Raw genomic sequence first — 17707 nt, 5'->3', positions numbered from 1 at the left:
TAAAAACTGTCTTATGGGGACTTGGAGGCTTAAAATCTGTATGTCAGGTTCTCCCTTTTCTTGAAGAATCTGCTGTCTTTTGCTTCAGGCTGATGGACTTCAGAAGAAAAAGCAGAACAGAATGGATTCCGAATTCCATCGTGACAATGACTGCATATGTATATGAGTGCTACAATAGGTACTTAATGAATTTGGTGACATGCAATTTTTATCCCCTTCCTATTTTGCAAATCTGATCCTTCCTACCCTAGCTTTAGCAATCTTCCTTCAGACATTGTGCACTTCCATTGTTGGCCTTCAAACACACACCCGCACACCTACCTTTCTCCTTTCCATACTGTGGGTTGTTTTCAGATTCAATTCAAGGTGTTGTTTTTGACCTTTTCATGTTCTACATGGCCTGGCCCAAATATCACAAGGAATGTCTTTTTCCCAAACGATCCCACCAGGTTATAAGATCTGCCACTGAGACCCTGCTCCAGACCCATGCTTTCATACAGTAAGATTTAAATCTCTGGAAACAGGGCCTTCTCTTCTGGGGCCCCAGAAAAGTGGAACGCTCCTTCTCAAGAAATTCATTTGTCTTCTTGGCTGGCTGGCAGCAGGTTAAAACATCAGCTGCCAGTCATTTGTAAATCAAGATAATTTTACCATTGTTCTAATTTTATTTTAGGACACACACACACACACACACACACTTTTTAAAATGTTATATTATCATTACAAACAAACCAGAATTATACCAATACACCACAGCACTTGTGGATTTAATGTTGCCATTTTTTTTTCTCTTTACAATTGTCAACACTTTAAATTGGATTTGGGAGTTTTTTATGTTTTTATTTTTCACTTGTGTCATGAATGCTGCCTTTGTTGAAAAAGCACTCAGGGCATGAATCCATGTTCCCATTTCCTTTGCTGTGTAAACTGCTTCAACAACTCCGCTTTGTAAACCACTTTGCTATCTCAACCGCTTTGTTGAAAAAAACAGTATATAAATATTCCAAATAATAATAATTAATAGCAATGTTCCATTAAATCAATCATTACTACAGCTAAGATTGATGTACTTGCATTGCCTCCTAGCCTTCTAAAACAGGGGTGTCAAACTCGTTTCATACAGAGGGCTGAAGTTAGCATTCATGGTGCTTGCTGAGGACTGGAAGTGACATCATTAAGCAGAAAGTGACATCATTAAGCAGCTGATGACCAGAAGTAAGTATTTTGTTCTCACACAGAAACTCATTAGCTGCAAATGACAGAAGAGAAAATGTGCAAATCTTGTTCATATTTTCAAGATATGAGCCCAATTATCAAGCTGGGAGAACCCAATTATAAGGGGGTGTAATGGAAGATCAGAAGATCATCAGGTGGATGATGTGGTGTTGACAGTAATCCCATGTTTTGACAGCTGGTTGACAGCTCGGGGAAGGGCAGGGCTGGCTCCACAGCTGTAATCAATCAAGGCCAATGGAGACCTGGTTGGACACCTGAGCTTCATTTGACCTTGATGGGGCTTTGAATGAGCTAAGGAGGTAGCTCACAGCTGAGCTGCATTTGCACTTAATGGGACACAAAGGATAAAAGGCAGCTTCAGAAGGACCAAAGGAGCAGGACACTGACCCAGCCGGACGCTGACCCAGAGGGAGATGCTACCTGACCTGGAGGGAACCAGACCAAGTGGGCTACTTGACCCAGACCTACAGGAGAAGGGGACTGCCAGGACTCTGCTGGAGGACACAGAAGACTGGGAAGACTGGACTGTGCTTTGGAGACCGGATTGGACTTGAATTGGAGGCTTCAGACCTTTACCCTCTGAGTTAAGTGGAGTTTTGGGGAGGGAAAGCCTCTGGACAAGAGGACTTGCAGGGAGTGTCTGTGTTCATAGCAATAAATTTGGGTAGTTGCTATAGATAAGGAGTTCTGTGTTCATTCCTTTGCACATCACAGCGGTTGTTCTAGAGATAAAGAGGGTGTTAATTAGCAAAAAAGTGGGCATTAGAAGGGAGTTGAGATTTTGGACGGGACAAATTGGCGTGGTCGGCAGGATTCAAAAATTAGGACAGGACAGGGGGGTCGGATAAATTGCTTCTTGGGGCCACATTCTCCCTGTGGGCCTTATGTTTGACATCCCCGTTCTAAGATGTCTGCTTCTGCCAGCATCACGACATCATTCCAGGGATGGCTTCCTTCCATGTGGAGGGGCTGGGTCTCCCACTGACGCACCCAGTCCTTGTGGGCCGATGTCTGTAGGAGAACTCGAGTTCAGGCTGCAAATCAGCTCCATAGAATCCAAAGAGTTCGTGGGCTGCAGCCAGAGTGAAGTAATGGAATCCTGGCAAACGTGACACCCTCGTATCAAGTGTTCTTATTCAGTTTGTGATCCATTGCTTGGATCATGAATGGCTTGTTATTATCATTTGCTTCTTTTGGTTCTGTCTGATTCATTCATTGTTGAATCACGTGCTTTGGTTCCCTGTGATTGTTCCCTCTGGGTCACCTTTCCTGTCTGATTCATCTTTCCTTTAACAAACAAGTGTCCGATTGTTTGGAAGAAAACTCTGCAAGTTTCTGGGAATCGGTTCCTTTGGCTGCCAGGGTGCTGATCTTCTTTTGAATGGCCTCTGCCTCATCTCTGAGTCCCTTGTGCTTTCCCGATACTTACGCCACCGTTGACTTTCTGCAATGCGTCCCACCACAGTTCCACACGGAATTTCAGCGAGAACACATTTGGGCTTGTTAGCTGAACAGTGGCACTTATTTCTGAGTAAATATGCATAGGAGTGTGCTGTGAGTCTTGAGTTCTTTCGGCAGAATTCAATTCGGTATCAGCGAAGCGGAGACCGGTTTATCAAAGGCCACTTGCCAGAGTAGCTGAGCCTCCATGGTCAGAGGCAGGCTACCTGTGAATACTGGAAAGCAAGAACAAATAACAGTCAGGCCCTGTGGTGAAACAGACAATGAATGTCGCTCAGAATGCACAATCATTGCTGCTTTTTGTAGCAATAATCTGTCCTCTTTTTAAAATAACTACAGTAAATAAAGAAAAGTAGCAATACATTTACAAAGCTTGCATCCCCCACCAGTTCCGACAGATGGAAACCCAGAGGGAGACTTCCCTCCTGCTACGCTCCAAATGGCAGCTCATGATGACTATGCTCCCTTTAATCTATCAGTGCGCTTTGAAATGGATAATAATAACTTGTGATTTTGTTTATTAGCCGCACATGCCAGCCTTCAGTGCACAACCATTTAAGGCTCGTGTAGGCCTCCACAAGGTTGTAGTTGGCCACGGTGATAGATATTTACTGTTTTTATTATAGCTATCCTATACTAAAATATGTTTTTATTTGTTTAGTATATGGCATGGTTTCAAGCTTACTTTCAGGGTCATCCTTCCCGTATTTTTGCAAGGCAAACGCTATCATCAAAGCATAGCTTGGAGTACAGCATTTTCAAAACAAGAGGCTATCAGTTCTTCCAAGTAAATCAATGTAATCGATACCTCCACAATCTCAAAGAATTGTTCATATGCACATAAAATCACCAGGTAGATGTCCTCCCATCCAGATCCAGTGAAATGACTCCATCCATCACCTCCAATGTAACTTACAGTGCAACCCTATGCATGTTTACACAGAAATAAGTACCAGAGGTGGGCACACGACTTGTGATGATGGCCATTCAGTCACTATGACCATTCAGAAGGAACAAATCCATCTCATTGACTTTTCCCTGTTTTAGGATGTTCCAGCAGAGAGTGGGGGTGAGACTCGCAAAGTGATCCTTGGCAGAAGAATAAGGGCCTTACAAGCTAGCCTTGCTCTATTTGCATCTGTGAATTGTTGGATAGGTGTGTGGAATGAATGCACATCTCTGTGGCACGGCACCTGCTGGCCCTGCCATTGATCAGTGTGTGAAATGGCAGGCTGTGTGCATTGCACATGGTGCCAACCACATTTGTGGACTGACCTACATGCGCACTAGAGACAAGGTGTGCACCAGAGATTTAACTTCCAGAGAAGTTGAAGAGAAAGAACATCAACTTTAGTAACTCTGATTAACACAATTGTAATGAGGTATAACTAGAAGCCCTGGTGCTTGGGCCAGTGACATCACGATGTTGCATCATGATGTCACTTGGGAAGCCTCCACAGGAGAATAGGGGCGCGAAGCTGCCAACGCTTCCTCCTCCAAGGAGAACCCAGAAGTAACTGCCTTACATTTTGTACCCCCTGCGTAGCACCTGGGGCAGATGCCCCACAGGCTCCAGCCTAGTTACACCTCTGGCCCCATTCTGCAAGAACAGGGTCAAAACAGGGGGAGTGGTGTACTGGGATGGAAACCAGAAGACAGGAGTTGCTTCTGCAAATAGGAACAATTGCAAGGATCCTACACAGGAATGTGGGGATCAGCAATGAATACAGAGATTTTAGAAATGGGCTGTCTGATGCAAGGGAGGGCACCAGGATGCAGTTCTCTTGTTATCTGGTGTGCTCCCTGGGGCATTGGGTGGGCCGCTGTGAGATACAGGAAGCTGGACTAGATGGGCCTATGGCCTGATCCAGTGGGGCTGTTCTTATGTTCTGAATGGGTTTGGGGCTGGGTCTTCCACCCTCTCTCCTTCCCTGCCTGACTCCAGGTTCATCAGGGCTGTAATCTTATACACCAGTGATTCCCAAACTTTTTAGCACCAGGACACATTTTTTAAAATGATACTCTATTGGGACCCACCCAGGTTTACCAGACTTTTAAAAAAAAGGAGTTCTAGAAAGAAATAATTTTATTTATAAGTAATAATAACCAGGAAAACAGACCCTCAAACACTTATCTCTCTCTATTTACACATCCTTGCAAACTGCAGGAGCTGAGCTCTTTGGAGGGCAATCCGCAGCTACAGTATCTGATTTTTCAATAGCCTGAAGGCTCGAGGCAATTAGTTATCTGATCTATCCACCAGCCTTTGGTGACTCACCAAAAATCAGGCTGGAAGGTCCCGACCCACAGTTTGGGATACACACTTTCTCAGGAGTAAGTCCCATAGAACACCATGGTACTTACTTCTGAGTAGGCATGCCTAGGATTGTGCCACAGGGCTGGGAGTAAGTCCCACAGAACGCAGTGGGACTTACTTCTGAGTAGACCTGCCTAGGACCGCGCCACTCAGCCCCGCCCTGTGCCTGGGGCTGGATCCTTCTGGCCGAAGCCCCCCCGAGGTGGCCCTGCCTGCCTGGCTGGCCCTCGTCCCGGCCAGCCTCCCTCCCAAGGCGCCCGCCTCCCCCTCCAGCCGGCCGCCCACGGGGCACCAGACGGAGCCCTTGCTGTCCGCCGGCGCCGCAGTCGTGCCGGCGAGCGCGCGGGCTGGAGGAGCGCGATGCGCGGCCAGGAGCGGGGCTCGCGGGCGCTGCGCGGCGCTCTGGCCGCCGTGGGGCTGCTGGCTGCGCTCAGCGCGGCGGGCACCGTCTTCCTGCTGGCCCAGTGGAGGGAGCTGAGCGCGGCGCTGCGCACCCTGCAGGAGGAGGCGGCGCAGCAGCAGCTGCAGGGGGCCCCCAGCGCCCAGCTCCGGCGGTCCCCGCCGGAACCCCCCGCCCCCTCGGGCAGCAGCGACCCCCCGGGGGCAGCCGGCGGCAGGAACAAGCGCAGCCAGCGCGCCCGCGGGCGCAAGAGCCACGTCCGCGCGGAGAACGACGAGATGCTCATGATGATGACCTACTCCATGGTGCCGGTAGGGGGCGCTCTGCTGGGCCAGGGGGGCCAACTGCCCCGCTCCGGGGCTGTGGTTCAGAGATTTGTCCTGCCATCCTGTCCACACTTTCCTGGGAGCAAGCCCCATTGACTAGAATGGGACTGACTTCTGAGTAGACAGGCATAGGATGGGGCTCTGAGGCTACAATGGTTTCCACACTTTCCTGAAAGTAAGCCCCATTGACTAGAATGAGACAGACTTCTGAGTAGACATGCATAGGCTGAGGCTCTGAGGCTGCCATCCTATCCACACATTTCTGGGAGTAAGCCCCACTGACTATAATGGGACTGACTTCAGAGTAGACAGGCATAGAATTGGGTTCTCAGCTTACAATCCCATTCACACTTTCCTGGGAGTAAGCCTTGCCATAGGACATAAGAACATAACGTAAGAGCCCCACTGGTTCAGGCCATAGGCCCATCTAGTCCAGCTTCCTGTATCTCACAGCGGCCCACCAAATGCCCCAGGGAGCACACCAGATAACAAGAGACCTGCATCCTGGTGCCCTCCCTTGCATCTGACATAGCCCATTACTAAAATCAGGAGGTTTGCCAGCACAAACAATGGTGATGGCATCTGGTGATGACATCAAATGGTGATGGCATCTGGCCCAGATGCCTTGAAAATGGGACTGGACAGATATCTGGAGGAAAAGTCCATCTCAGGTTACAAGCCATGATGGGCACATGCAACCTCTCGATTTTAGAAGTAGGTGACCTCAGAATGCCAGGTGCAAGGGAGGACACCAGGATGCAGGCCTCTTGTTGTCTTGTGTGCTTCCTGAGGCACCTGGTGGGCCACTGTGAAAGATAAGAAACTGGACTAGAAGCGCTTTTCATCTGATCCAGCAGGGCTCTTCTTATGTCCTTATGCCTTTTGCCTGTCCTAACTCTCCTGACACTTAATTTCAGTAGATGTCCCCTGGTTCTGGTGATCAGTCAGACTCATTCCCTACTTCTAAAACCAGGAGGTTGCGCATACCCATTTTGGCTTGTAACTTGTGTTGGACTTTTCCTCCAGAAATCTGTCCAATCCCCTTTTCAAGGCATCTACGCCAGATGTCATCACCACATCCTGTGGCAAGGAGTTCCACAGTTTAATAATGGGCTCTTTGAGCAGTCTCAGCTCCCCATTCTGGCATCTCCAGGTATGGCTGGGAAAGGCCTTTCATCTGAAACTCTGGAGAGCTACTGCCAGTCTGTGCAGACCACATTAGCTAGATGGGCCAGTGGTCTGACTCAGTGTAAGACGGTTATTCAAAGGTTTCATAGAGCTTCTTGCAGATGTAAGAAATGAAAAGAAGAAAATAAAACAAAACAGGTCATGGTCTGAATTATGCTTAAGGAAGCAGCCACATTAGAGTTAGCCTGGCTTTTGTTCTTGCAGGGCTTCTTTGTGTTTACCAGGTACGTGAGATTGTATTGCTTGAATGCACAGGAGCCCTGCCAGAATCTCTATATTAAATTTCTGACATGCACCTTTTAAATCATAGGATTCCTGCAAAAGAAAAAGGGAGAGGCTTTAATGAGAGCCTCTATTGGCCCCACCTCTTCTTTTTACGCTCTGTTTTTAATTTGGTGCCCTGGTTCATTAAACAGAATTAGGTTATGCAGAACATTAATAAAACACTTTTGGATCAGATGCTGCTCATCTTGAAACATGCTGCTTTCAAGAAAAGGCAACAAAAGGCAACAATATGTGCCTGCAAGCCGGACCTCTCCTGTTGTTTGCCTACAGACAGCAACATACAGGTATATTGTCTCTGAAGCTGGAGGTTCCATTAAGCCATCATAACTATTAGGGTATTACTAATAGGCTATTATTAGAAGGCTAGTACTGTAAAAGCCTGGTATTGGTACAGTAATAGCCTATTAGCCTAAAAATAGATCTATAATAGACCTATCCTCCATGAATTTGTCTAATTCTCTTTTCAAGCTGCCAGCAGATCTTTGTTGTGTTTATGTAGCAATTTCGTTTGTATTAAAAAATTAGAAATCCAGTGATGCAACATTTGGGAAACACTTGGGTGATTGAGGGCCCAATCCTATCCAACTTTCCAACACCAGTGCAGCCACAATGCAGCCTTGAGGTAAGGGAACTAATGTTTCCATACCTTGAGGAGGCTTTTGTGACTGCCCCCCCACCACAGGGTGCAGCGCACACCCCATTGGCACGGCTGCACTGGCACTGGATAATTGGATAGGATTGGGCCCTCAGTGCTGTTTGATCCAGTGAAACCCAGAAGATGATGTCTCCTTGTGTGCAGAGATCTGTACAGCACAGGTGTTGTTTCTCTGGCTTTAGCTGCTTCTTGAGGGATGCCTCCTTGGAAAGACATGAAAATGTCTCTTCTTGTTTTGCCTCAGAAAGAATGTGAACTCTGTCTTTAAATGAATGAAGGCTGAGGCCTGCTCTCATGACTTATGTAACTAGTCTGTGATGTTGGGACCGCCCATTCATGTACATATTTTTTGTTGAACATTTAAAAAAGTGGAATGCACAAGCTGCCAAAGTTTCTTTTTTTCTAATTTGCAAGCATTTCTTGCTCCAGTTTTTAGGTAGCGATTGACAACCTAATCCTATGCATGTCTACTCAAAAGTAAGCCCTGTTAGAGTCAATGGGGCTTACTCCCAGGAAAGTGTGGATAGGATTGGGTGGGTTGTTACACACCAGCAGCTGCTACCCAAAGTGAGAAAAATGGGCTTTGATGTTGGAGGGATGCTGTTTGTGAATTGTTTAGGACAGGTCATTTGCCCTGAAGACAACACTGCAAGCACATTGTTGACTTCCTCCCTCTGTAGTACGTACTGTAACTCAGACAGTTGAAGCTGCCTTGTATAGAGGCAGGTTTGTTGTCCATTTAGCTCAGAATCATCGCACCCAGAATGGCAGGGACTCTCCAGGCAGATGCTGAGGACTGAAGCTCAGATGAACATAATTATGAAGGGAATGTTCTTTTCCCTCTCATGCAACACCAGAACTAGGGTACATCCACTAAAATGAGAGTTGGGACAGTCAGAACACACAAAAGGAAATATTTCTTTACACAGCATGTCATTAATCTGTGGAACTCCTTGCCACAGGATATGATGGTGGTGTCTGGCCTAGATACCTTTGCAAGGTGATTGGACAGATTTCTGGAGGAAATGTTCATCATAGGTTACAAGCCATGATAGATACATGCAACCTCCTGGTTTCAGAGGTAGGCTAACTCAAAATGCCAGATTCACAGGAGGGGCAACAGGACACAGGTCTCTTGTGTGTTCCCTGAGAGGTGGGCCACTGTGAAATGCTGGAAGCTAGGCTAAGTAGGCCCTTGGCCTGATCCAGCAGAACTCTTCTTACGTTCATATGTTCAGCATGCAGAGTATCTGTGTTACCCCTGAATTGTGGCCCCTCACCTGCTTATTGACTGTCCTGGTCTGGCTGATAGGAATTACATAGGTGAAACTTTTCATTTGTGGCAGCCACTTCAAGAAATAGCCTTCCCTATATTTGCAATTTATAACCCATTCTTTCACCAGGGAGGTCAGGGTGGTATACCAGGTGCTCTTTGTTCTACTTTTTATCTTCCTAAGAAGCAGGTGAGGTGGATTTGTCTGAGGGATGGTGACCAACCTAGGATCATCTAGGGAACTTTCTAGGGATTCGAATGCAGATCTTTATGTTGACGTCCAGCACTCTAGCAGCTACAGCATAATGGCTGTCGCATGGCAGTAGGAGAATGGAGGAAGTTGTCTTTGGCATGGGGTGAAGTGTGGGAAAAGTAGGCTTCCTACTTCCAGTAATTGGCTGGGTCCTCTGCTTTGAATAGCAGCCTGTTGTTGTACGGTCAATTAGCAGGTGAGGCTGTACCTGGTAGTGGCGTAGCTAGAGGGGGTGCAAAGCATTAAGTTTTCCAGGCACCTGAACGCACCATGCAAGCGGCCCCTACCCTTCAGAGCCATTCTGGGTAGTGGGAGCAAAACTGAGGCATTTGCCTGTTTTGTTTCCACTGCCCAGAGTGGCTCCCAAGGGGAGGGGGAGGGCCTGCTTGCACGGCATGTTCAGGCACCTGCAAAATTTAGTGCTTTGCACCCCCTGTAGCTACGCCACTGGCACCTGGTATGGTGTAGGAGGGAAGAGTCTGTGGTTGTTTAAAAGGGGGAAAAACACCATTCTTATGCCAACATTCTGGAGTAAAAATTTTCTTTTTATGACTCTCATGCTGTGATTGCACCAGTTGACTAAACATGGTGATGAAGATGCTTGATGAAGAGTGGGCAATTAATCCTTTCTCTTTGCAAATGGAGGTTTGCCAATGGGGAAAAAAGTGCAAGGAATTGAGAGCCCTGAATGTCTCAACTATGCTAGATCGGTGTGGCAATGGATTTGGGATCAGTGGAAAATAGAGCTCCCATCTATCATAAGTGCCTCATTGTTAAGCTATGTGAAAATGACTGTGGTGAATGTAAGAGGGGCACTTTTACGGACAGCCAAAATTAAATGTTCCCCCCAAATGAGCATTTAGTCGTGATAATGTCACTGATTGCATAATGGCTCACTGATGCTCCATTCTTTCTGCAAAGCCATCCTAAGGCAAAGACTGAACAGGAGCTGAAAGGAAAACAGCAGGCTGGGGTAACCAGGTGCAGAGAGCTGCGTGGGTGGGCCGGTCCTGGGCCTTTTAACACTTCCCAGAATTTCGGCAGGTGCAGCTTGTTATGCACAGATAGGAATGCAAGCCAGACGATGTATCTTCCAACTGGTGTTGTCCCAAGGTTGTGGCAACCTGAGGTGGGTGGCCAAATGCCTTCTGCATTCCTGCTCTCTCCCTGCCACTCTCCTCCTCCTTTTGGGGGTGGCACTGCCTGACTTGGGTGCAATGAGCTGCATCACTGTCCTCTTGCAGACACTGGATTCAAAGAGCAAGAGGAGAGAGTTGAAAAAGTATGGAGGAGAGGAGTGTGGTGGTTTAGAGTGTCTGTAAAACTCTCTAGTCTACTTCTTTCCTCCATCCATGCCCACTTCCTTTTCCACTGCAGCAAGAGCAACTGTTACCCTGCACATGCCTGATCTTGTGTGATCTCGGAAGCTAAGCAGGTTCAGGCCTGGTTAGCCCATCCATCTCCTTGGATGGGAGACCGCCTGGGAATACCGGGTGCTGTCGGCTTATACCATAGTGTTTCGAGACTGAAGGTTGCCAACCATCTCCCTATACTGAACACTATCTCCTGATCTTGTCTGATCTCGGAAGCTAAGCAGGGTCAGGCCTGGTTAGTTCTTGGATGGGAGACCGCTTGGGAATACCGGGTGCTATAGGCTTATACCATAGTCTTTTGAGACTGAAGGTTGCCAACCAAGAGCAGGAGGTGAATGGAGTGACAACTAAACCGAAGAGGGAGAGCGGGATGGGGAGGAAGAGGAAGGTGGCAGAAGTCAGAAGTAGCCACACCCCATCTCTTGCAATACCCCATTGAGGCAGCTGCCTCAGGTCACTTCATTACGGATCTGGTCTTTCCTCTAGCACTTCATGGATAAAAATTGGGACACTCTGATTAGCATGTCAATTATCACTCTCTGACTCCCCCCACCAGCTTTTACTATTCTGGCTCTTCACCACCAATACCCCAGCATGATGGTATTTAAAAATGTCTGTTTCTTGACATGATCTTAGTGGGGAAGGGCAAACCATGGCTTACCTTCAGCTGTTCACATAACTTGGATACAGTATATCAACCATAAAATAATAAATGAAATAAAACACAGATGCTCTGGTATAGCATTGGGAAATACCAAGACAGGTGCCAGAATGGGATAAGACAGGAAGATGTGTTAGAAGAGATTTGAAACCTAATTGTGTGCTTTGATGGCAGCAATACATTCTTTGTTGTTTTAGGTCCGAGTGATGGTAGAATTATGCAACAGCACTAAAGGAGTGTGTTTAACAGGTAAGTTGGCAAAACTTGATTATAAAGTGGTGAATGTTCTTCCCCTGTTTTATTATCGCCACATCAGTGGTGGATGTGTCCCAGAGCAGAGAAGAACAATACCAACAAAACGCTATGTCGTCCCCCCTGAAAAATTTAACTTGCATGAATTGCTGAGTTGAGAATATTAATGTGACCCAAGGTATAGTCTGAAGGGGACATGAAACAGCAACGTTTGCTGAAGCAAGGAGGTCTAGTCATTGCCTGGATGGGAGGCTGTCACACATTTTGCATGTCTCCTCTGATCTTGGAGATGTTCAAGCTGTCCCCTCATTGCCCAGTGTCTGTGAACTTATAAGAGTGAGATTATATAGTTATGAAGACTACGTGGAAAGCGACATACTTTGTATTGAGAGGAAGGATGTAATTGAACGCTGGTGAGCAACAGTGGGAGAGAGCTATTGATTTCATACTCTGCTCATGGACTTTCTGGAAGGATCTGGTTGGCAGCAGGGCAGTACAACCATGGGCCCAACTGAGGGCCCAATCCTATCCAGTTTTCCATTGCTGGTGCAGCTGTGCCAATGGGGTATGCGCTGCATCCGGTGGAGGAGAGGCAGTCACAGAGGCATCCGCAAAGTATGGGAACGTTTGTTCCCTTACCTTGGAGCTGCATTGCAGCTGCACTGGTGCTTGAAAATTGGATAGGATTGGGCCCTAAGGTGGCTACCTCAGACAGCAGATTATCTGGGGCATTTACTTCTATCATTCCCCCAGTCTCTATGGCTCCGCCTCCTTTCAGTTCTTGGGTTGGAAAAGGAAGAGGGGATCAGAGTGGAAGAGGACGTGTGGAGGAGAAAAAAATAGCAAGGTAGAGTGTTGGAAGCTTCCTCTCAACTTTCTTTCCCACTGTGTCTCCCTCTTCCTTTTCTAATCCAGGGTGTGGGAGGCCGTGTTTGGCATACCACCTGCAGCACCAGGAGGTCTTTGGCTGGTCTTGTTTTGCAGGCGCCTATGGGAAGGAATAGAATGCTAGATCAGATGGGCCCTTTTGTCTGATCCAGCAGGGATGGTCTAAAAATAATTATTAGTACGATGGAGGTGTGGATCAATTGGGGAGTACTTCTAAGTTCCCCCCTCTTCAGCGCTGCCCTTCACTTGCTTCTTCTTTGGGCAATTAGGTCTAAGAGGGAAAGGGAAAATATAACTTAAAGGCCCAATCCTATCCAACTTTCCAGTGCTCCTGCAGCCATGCCAACAAGGTCAACAAGGTAGTCACAGAGACCTTCTCAGAGTAAGATCTCTTCCCTAAGGATCCCCTCAGGGCCGCATTGTGGCTGCATCAGTGCTGGAAAGTTGGATAGGATTGGGCTTTTAATTAAGTGTGTTTGTCATGTAGAGTTTATATGGTTCACCAAATGGAGATTAAATTTTAACCTGATTGGCGTTCTGTGGATGAGTCAGCACTGCTTAGGCTCAGCTTCCTCCTGAGAAAGCAGAGGTAAAGAAGCTCTGTGCCACCCAATCCCTTTAAATGTTTAATCCCGATCTGGGATTTTGCTTTGAAATGATGGGATTCAGATTTAATGTGCCATTTTGTGTGTGCTGTAAGTTGAGAGTGCCTTAACGTAAACACATTAATTGTTGGGTTACATGGGCTAGCACTGGTGAAAAGGCATAAATACCACTGCCTGTAACTGAACCGGCAATGAAACTCCCCTGTAAAGCCCATGTTTTGTCAAAGAGCTGTCCAGTGAAATGCTAGTTGCTGCTGATCTTGGGATAGAGAATGGAATTTTGCATACTTGCTTTTAAATATTAGCTTTCAACAAGCTTGAGCTGAAAAAGAGGGCTTCTGTTTTTGTATTTTTCCAAGTATTATATTTCATGTAAAAGCATAAGAGTTGTACCAATGGATCAGAATGAAGGGCCATCAAGCCCAGCATTCTGTTTCTCATAGTGGCCAACCAGAAGCTTCTGGGAAGCCTATAAGCAGAGCATGAATCTGTTTTCCTAAGTCCAGCCCTCTGCTGTATCACACAAGTTTGAAGAGCATGGTTACAGTGCAGATGTAGGCTATGTTTGTTTCTCAGCTAGTAGTGCTCGAGAGCTGTATATTAATCTTCTAGTACGCTAGGGTTATCTATGTTTTAAAGCTTCTAGCCTGCTTGCCACGCTTAATATCTTTCCTTTGAGCTCAAAGCTGTTAAAGATGGTGGCCTCCATTCATTTGAGTTCTACAGGCAGAAACATAGCGGCCTCCATGCAGTCTGGTAGAAAATGACAGCTTTCATGCATTGGAGTCTAATTCTCATCTACAACTCGACACCATTTTGTTGTTTGTTTTATGCAGGGGTTCTCAAACTTCCCCCCACCACAACTTGACTTTTCTACAGTGGAGTGCACCTCCACTTGCGTCCTCCTCTGGCACTGGGCCTCAGAAAGTTTCTGTAGGCTTCTGGCAGCAACCAGAAGTCACTTTCACAAACCCAGAAGTAAACCAGAAATGACTTTTTGGTTGCTTCTGGAAGCCTACAGAGGCCTGGAGCGGCCTCCAATTGCGTCCATAGGGCTCCAGTTTGGAGCCAACTGGAGACATGAGCATGTGAGAGGACCCACAAGAGATTGGGTCGTGACCCACCAAGTGGGTTGTGACCCACAGTTTAATTAACTGGTTTAATGAATCAAGCTTGCAGCATGCTAGAGGCATGCTAGTGATGTCACTGTTTGCTCTTTTCTCTTTGGAAAACAAACACAGCCTTTGATTCTTTTGAACCATGTTTCACCATTACGGCTTCTCTCAAAAAACTATGGGAATTGTAGTTTGTTGAACAGTGGTCTTACAAGCTGAAGACCACTGTTCAACAAACTACAATTCCCATAGTTTTTTGAGAGAAGCCGTAATGGTGAAACATGGTTCAAAAGAATCAAAGGCTGTGTTTGTTTTCCAAAGAGAAAAGAGCAAACAGTGACATCACTAGCATGCCTCTAGCAATCAAAGAAATGAACCCATCTCAAACTCTAGTATGCGACATGGGACCCACCCACATGCACCCATCGGCAAAGCCCAGCTGCAAAAGGTTCTTCATCTCCTTCATCTTTTGTTCTGCCAGGTGGTAGCCAATCATGATTGGTGGTCAATCATCTGCCAGGTAGTGGCATGACTCTTGTGCCATTCTTACCCTTCTTCCCTGCCACACTGTCTGGATGGAGAAGAGGGGCGGGACATGGCATGGCAGGAGTGTGCACTCCATTTTGAAGGGTGGAGGGAAAGAAAGAGGAAGTGAGGTGAGAAGAAGAGGGAGTCCCACAGCAGGTGAGAGGCAGGCAGGTGGGTGGAAGACGGAGGGAGATCACGAAATATTAGGAGGTTTGGTCGAAGCAATCCCTCCAAAGCCAAAGTCTCTGGTGGGATCTTCCTCACCTGGGACAGATCTGAACCCCACAATACCACTTTGGATCACAATACCACTTTGGAGTTTGGATCATGACCACCTTCTGAGTCCTGTGCACTTATTAAGGACCACTGTGTTGGAGGTACCTAGCCCGATAAAGAACTGTTGCTCTCAAGAGTCCTAGCTTGGGATCTGTGAGCAACAAGATGTGGGGCTGCAGTGTGCTCAATGCTCATTGTTAGCCAGCCTCAAAAGTTTAGAGATATGTTATTACCTGAGTGCCCATCAAGAGATTTCATTGTTTTAAATCATAGTCATAAGAGCCTCCCCCCCCCCCCCCAGTTTCAGTATCCTGATTCACTTACTGTCTCTTTCTTGTTGTGTTTATTTTCCACCTAGGACCGCCAGGATTGCCAGGTAATCAAACCTTTGTCTCACTTCTGAGTCGCTGATACAGCAGCAATGTGTACATGGTGACAATCTGTTTTTCCAGGATTGTGTCAATGCTTCTAAGACTGCCAGCCTATGCAGAGTTATGAGTGAAGAGTCTGGATACACTTTGTATCTGTCATGTGGAAAATAGCCAAGCTCTTCCTCTTGAGCAAAATGTCACCCCACTTTTCCTCTTGAGAATTCTGAAAGCTCCCCAAGGGACACCTAACAGGGGTTGTAGGAGCCAATGGCCCTCCATTGTTTCCTTCCCTTTATGTCCCTGCTTAATGGCTGATTTCCTCTATAAGTTGGGAGGAGGAAGAGCAGGGAAAATTAGTCACGGAAGCAGGAGATAAGGTTAAAGAAAAAACCAAGGGCCAAAAGACTTTCAGTGGCTCTTCCATCTTCCGCAGCGGTGTCCTGGGATCTAATGATGCCCAAGGTGGAGTGATGCAATGACGTGTCAACTTGATCCCCTGTGCATCATCATGTTGCCACCGTGCCTGCGCACTACACCCCCCCTCCCAGAATGGGTCTGTTTCTGAACCAAACAGACCCCTGGGAGGGTGGGTGGTCCAAACAGGAAGGAAGAAGTGAGTGCACCCCGTTCCCTGTGAAGAGGCCAGGAGCACCGGCCAGTAAGTCTATGCTTGGTACCCCCAGGGGTGTCCAGGGCAACTGCCCTGTCTTGCAACACCCCAGATACACCCCTGTATCTGTGACTGTATCTGTATCTGTGCATGTGACTTTGGTTTCCTGCAGCTCTCTGTGCTAGGTTGGTGGGAAACTTTATAATTCTCAACAAGTAGCACTCTTGCACAGCATGGTTTCTCTTACGTGATAGAACTCCAGGTACAACTTGCCTCTGAGTTCAGTGGGAACTGCTTGTTGATATAAGCTGCTTTGGGCTCTTTTGTTATAAATGTTGATAATACAGGCATCCCCCTGTATCATGGCCATGGGTATGAGGGAACCCTATCAGTACAAAGCTCCGTGCCCTCCCATGTCCATTACCTTCCATTTTCTTCACTAACAGGCAGGCATGTTTCTTGCTTTTTACAGACGCTAGAAGAGGAACATGACATGCAGGCAGGCAGGCGGCCTGAACGCTAGAGGGACACAAAGAGTACATTAACAGGAAGCTCCTGCCTCCTGTTAATGTTCTCATTGTGTCCCTCTGGCATTCAGGCTGGCTGACTGATTGTCACATTCCTCTCGTAGCACCGGTAACATGCCTGCTTGTTAGTGGAAAAAAATGAACATAAGAACAGCCCCACTGGATCAGGCCATGGGCCCATCTAGTCCAGCTTCCTGTATCTCACAGCGGCCCACCAAATGCCCCAGGGAGCACACCAGATAACAAGAGACCTCATCCTGGTGCCCTCCCTTGCATCTGGCATTCTGATGTAGCCCGTTTCTAGAATGAGGAGGTTGCACATACGCATCATGGCTTGTAACCCATAATGGATTTTTCCTCCAGAAATTTGTCCAATCCCCTTTTAAAGGCGTCTAGGCCAGACGCCATCACCACATCATGTGGCAAGGAGTTCCACAGAAGGGCATGGGGTGGCGGTGGATAACCACGGATAACTGAAACCGTGGCTACCAGAACCATAAATGGGGTGGAACCGCCTGTGATAACCATCCGTCCTCCTTCTGAAATATTGTCCTTGTTTTTGTGATTTTAATGTTTTCCCTAGGAGTATATAGATGTCGTTTCCCAAAGATGTGCTTTTTACAGTGTTATTTGCATTTCAGAGCTCTGGCTTCTGTGCCATAGGATCACCCCAAACATTCCCACCCCCAAACACTTTGAAAGCCAACGTGATAGGCCTGTTTTTAATTTCTGCAGCCTATTAAATGCCCTTGCCCTCCATAAGGTATCTATTAAATGCTGGATATTATGAAACTCCTATGATGCTATTGCAATGCCGGTTATTGCTTTAGAAGCAGCAGCTGCCGTTGAAAGCATTGTTTATTTAATAAAAGTTTAATTCTCATTTGCTGGATTGCATGCCTGGTAAATATATGTATTTAAAAAAAACGAGGTGGCACATATGATGTTAATTTGACTTAAACATTTGCACACAGATGTTCTTTATTTTTGTAAGTACCACTGAGGGATCTTTACCTCAAATGTGGAACAAGTGATATAATACATTTTCTGATGCAAATAATCCCTTCTGTTTTATGCAAAACCCTGCTACTTTTTTTTTTAAACCCA

The 17707-nt window shown here is 46.8% G+C and overlaps 1 protein-coding gene across 2 annotated transcripts in view; it reads left to right on the top strand.

Moving 5' to 3' along the window:
* Nucleotides 1-5596: 5596 nt before the first annotated feature.
* GLDN (gliomedin) overlaps nucleotides 5597-17707 on the top strand; it is a 31758-nt gene continuing 19647 nt past the window's right edge. Inside the window, exons 1-3 of one of the 2 annotated variants that reach the window (XM_066636051.1) lie at nucleotides 5597-5725; nucleotides 11626-11677; nucleotides 15451-15468. In XM_066636051.1, coding sequence (XP_066492148.1) covers nucleotides 5693-5725; nucleotides 11626-11677; nucleotides 15451-15468 — 103 coding nt within the window. In that variant the 5' untranslated portion in view covers nucleotides 5597-5692. Of the gene's footprint in view, nucleotides 5726-7440; nucleotides 7498-11625; nucleotides 11678-15450; nucleotides 15469-17707 lie in introns of those variants that run through there. The other variant, XM_066636052.1, reaches the window with a different exon arrangement.

This window comes from Tiliqua scincoides, chromosome 8 (genome assembly GCF_035046505.1).
Source record: "Tiliqua scincoides isolate rTilSci1 chromosome 8, rTilSci1.hap2, whole genome shotgun sequence".
NCBI classification, from domain to species: domain Eukaryota; kingdom Metazoa; phylum Chordata; class Lepidosauria; order Squamata; family Scincidae; genus Tiliqua; species Tiliqua scincoides.
This window is presented reverse-complemented; position numbering and strand designations above follow the sequence as displayed.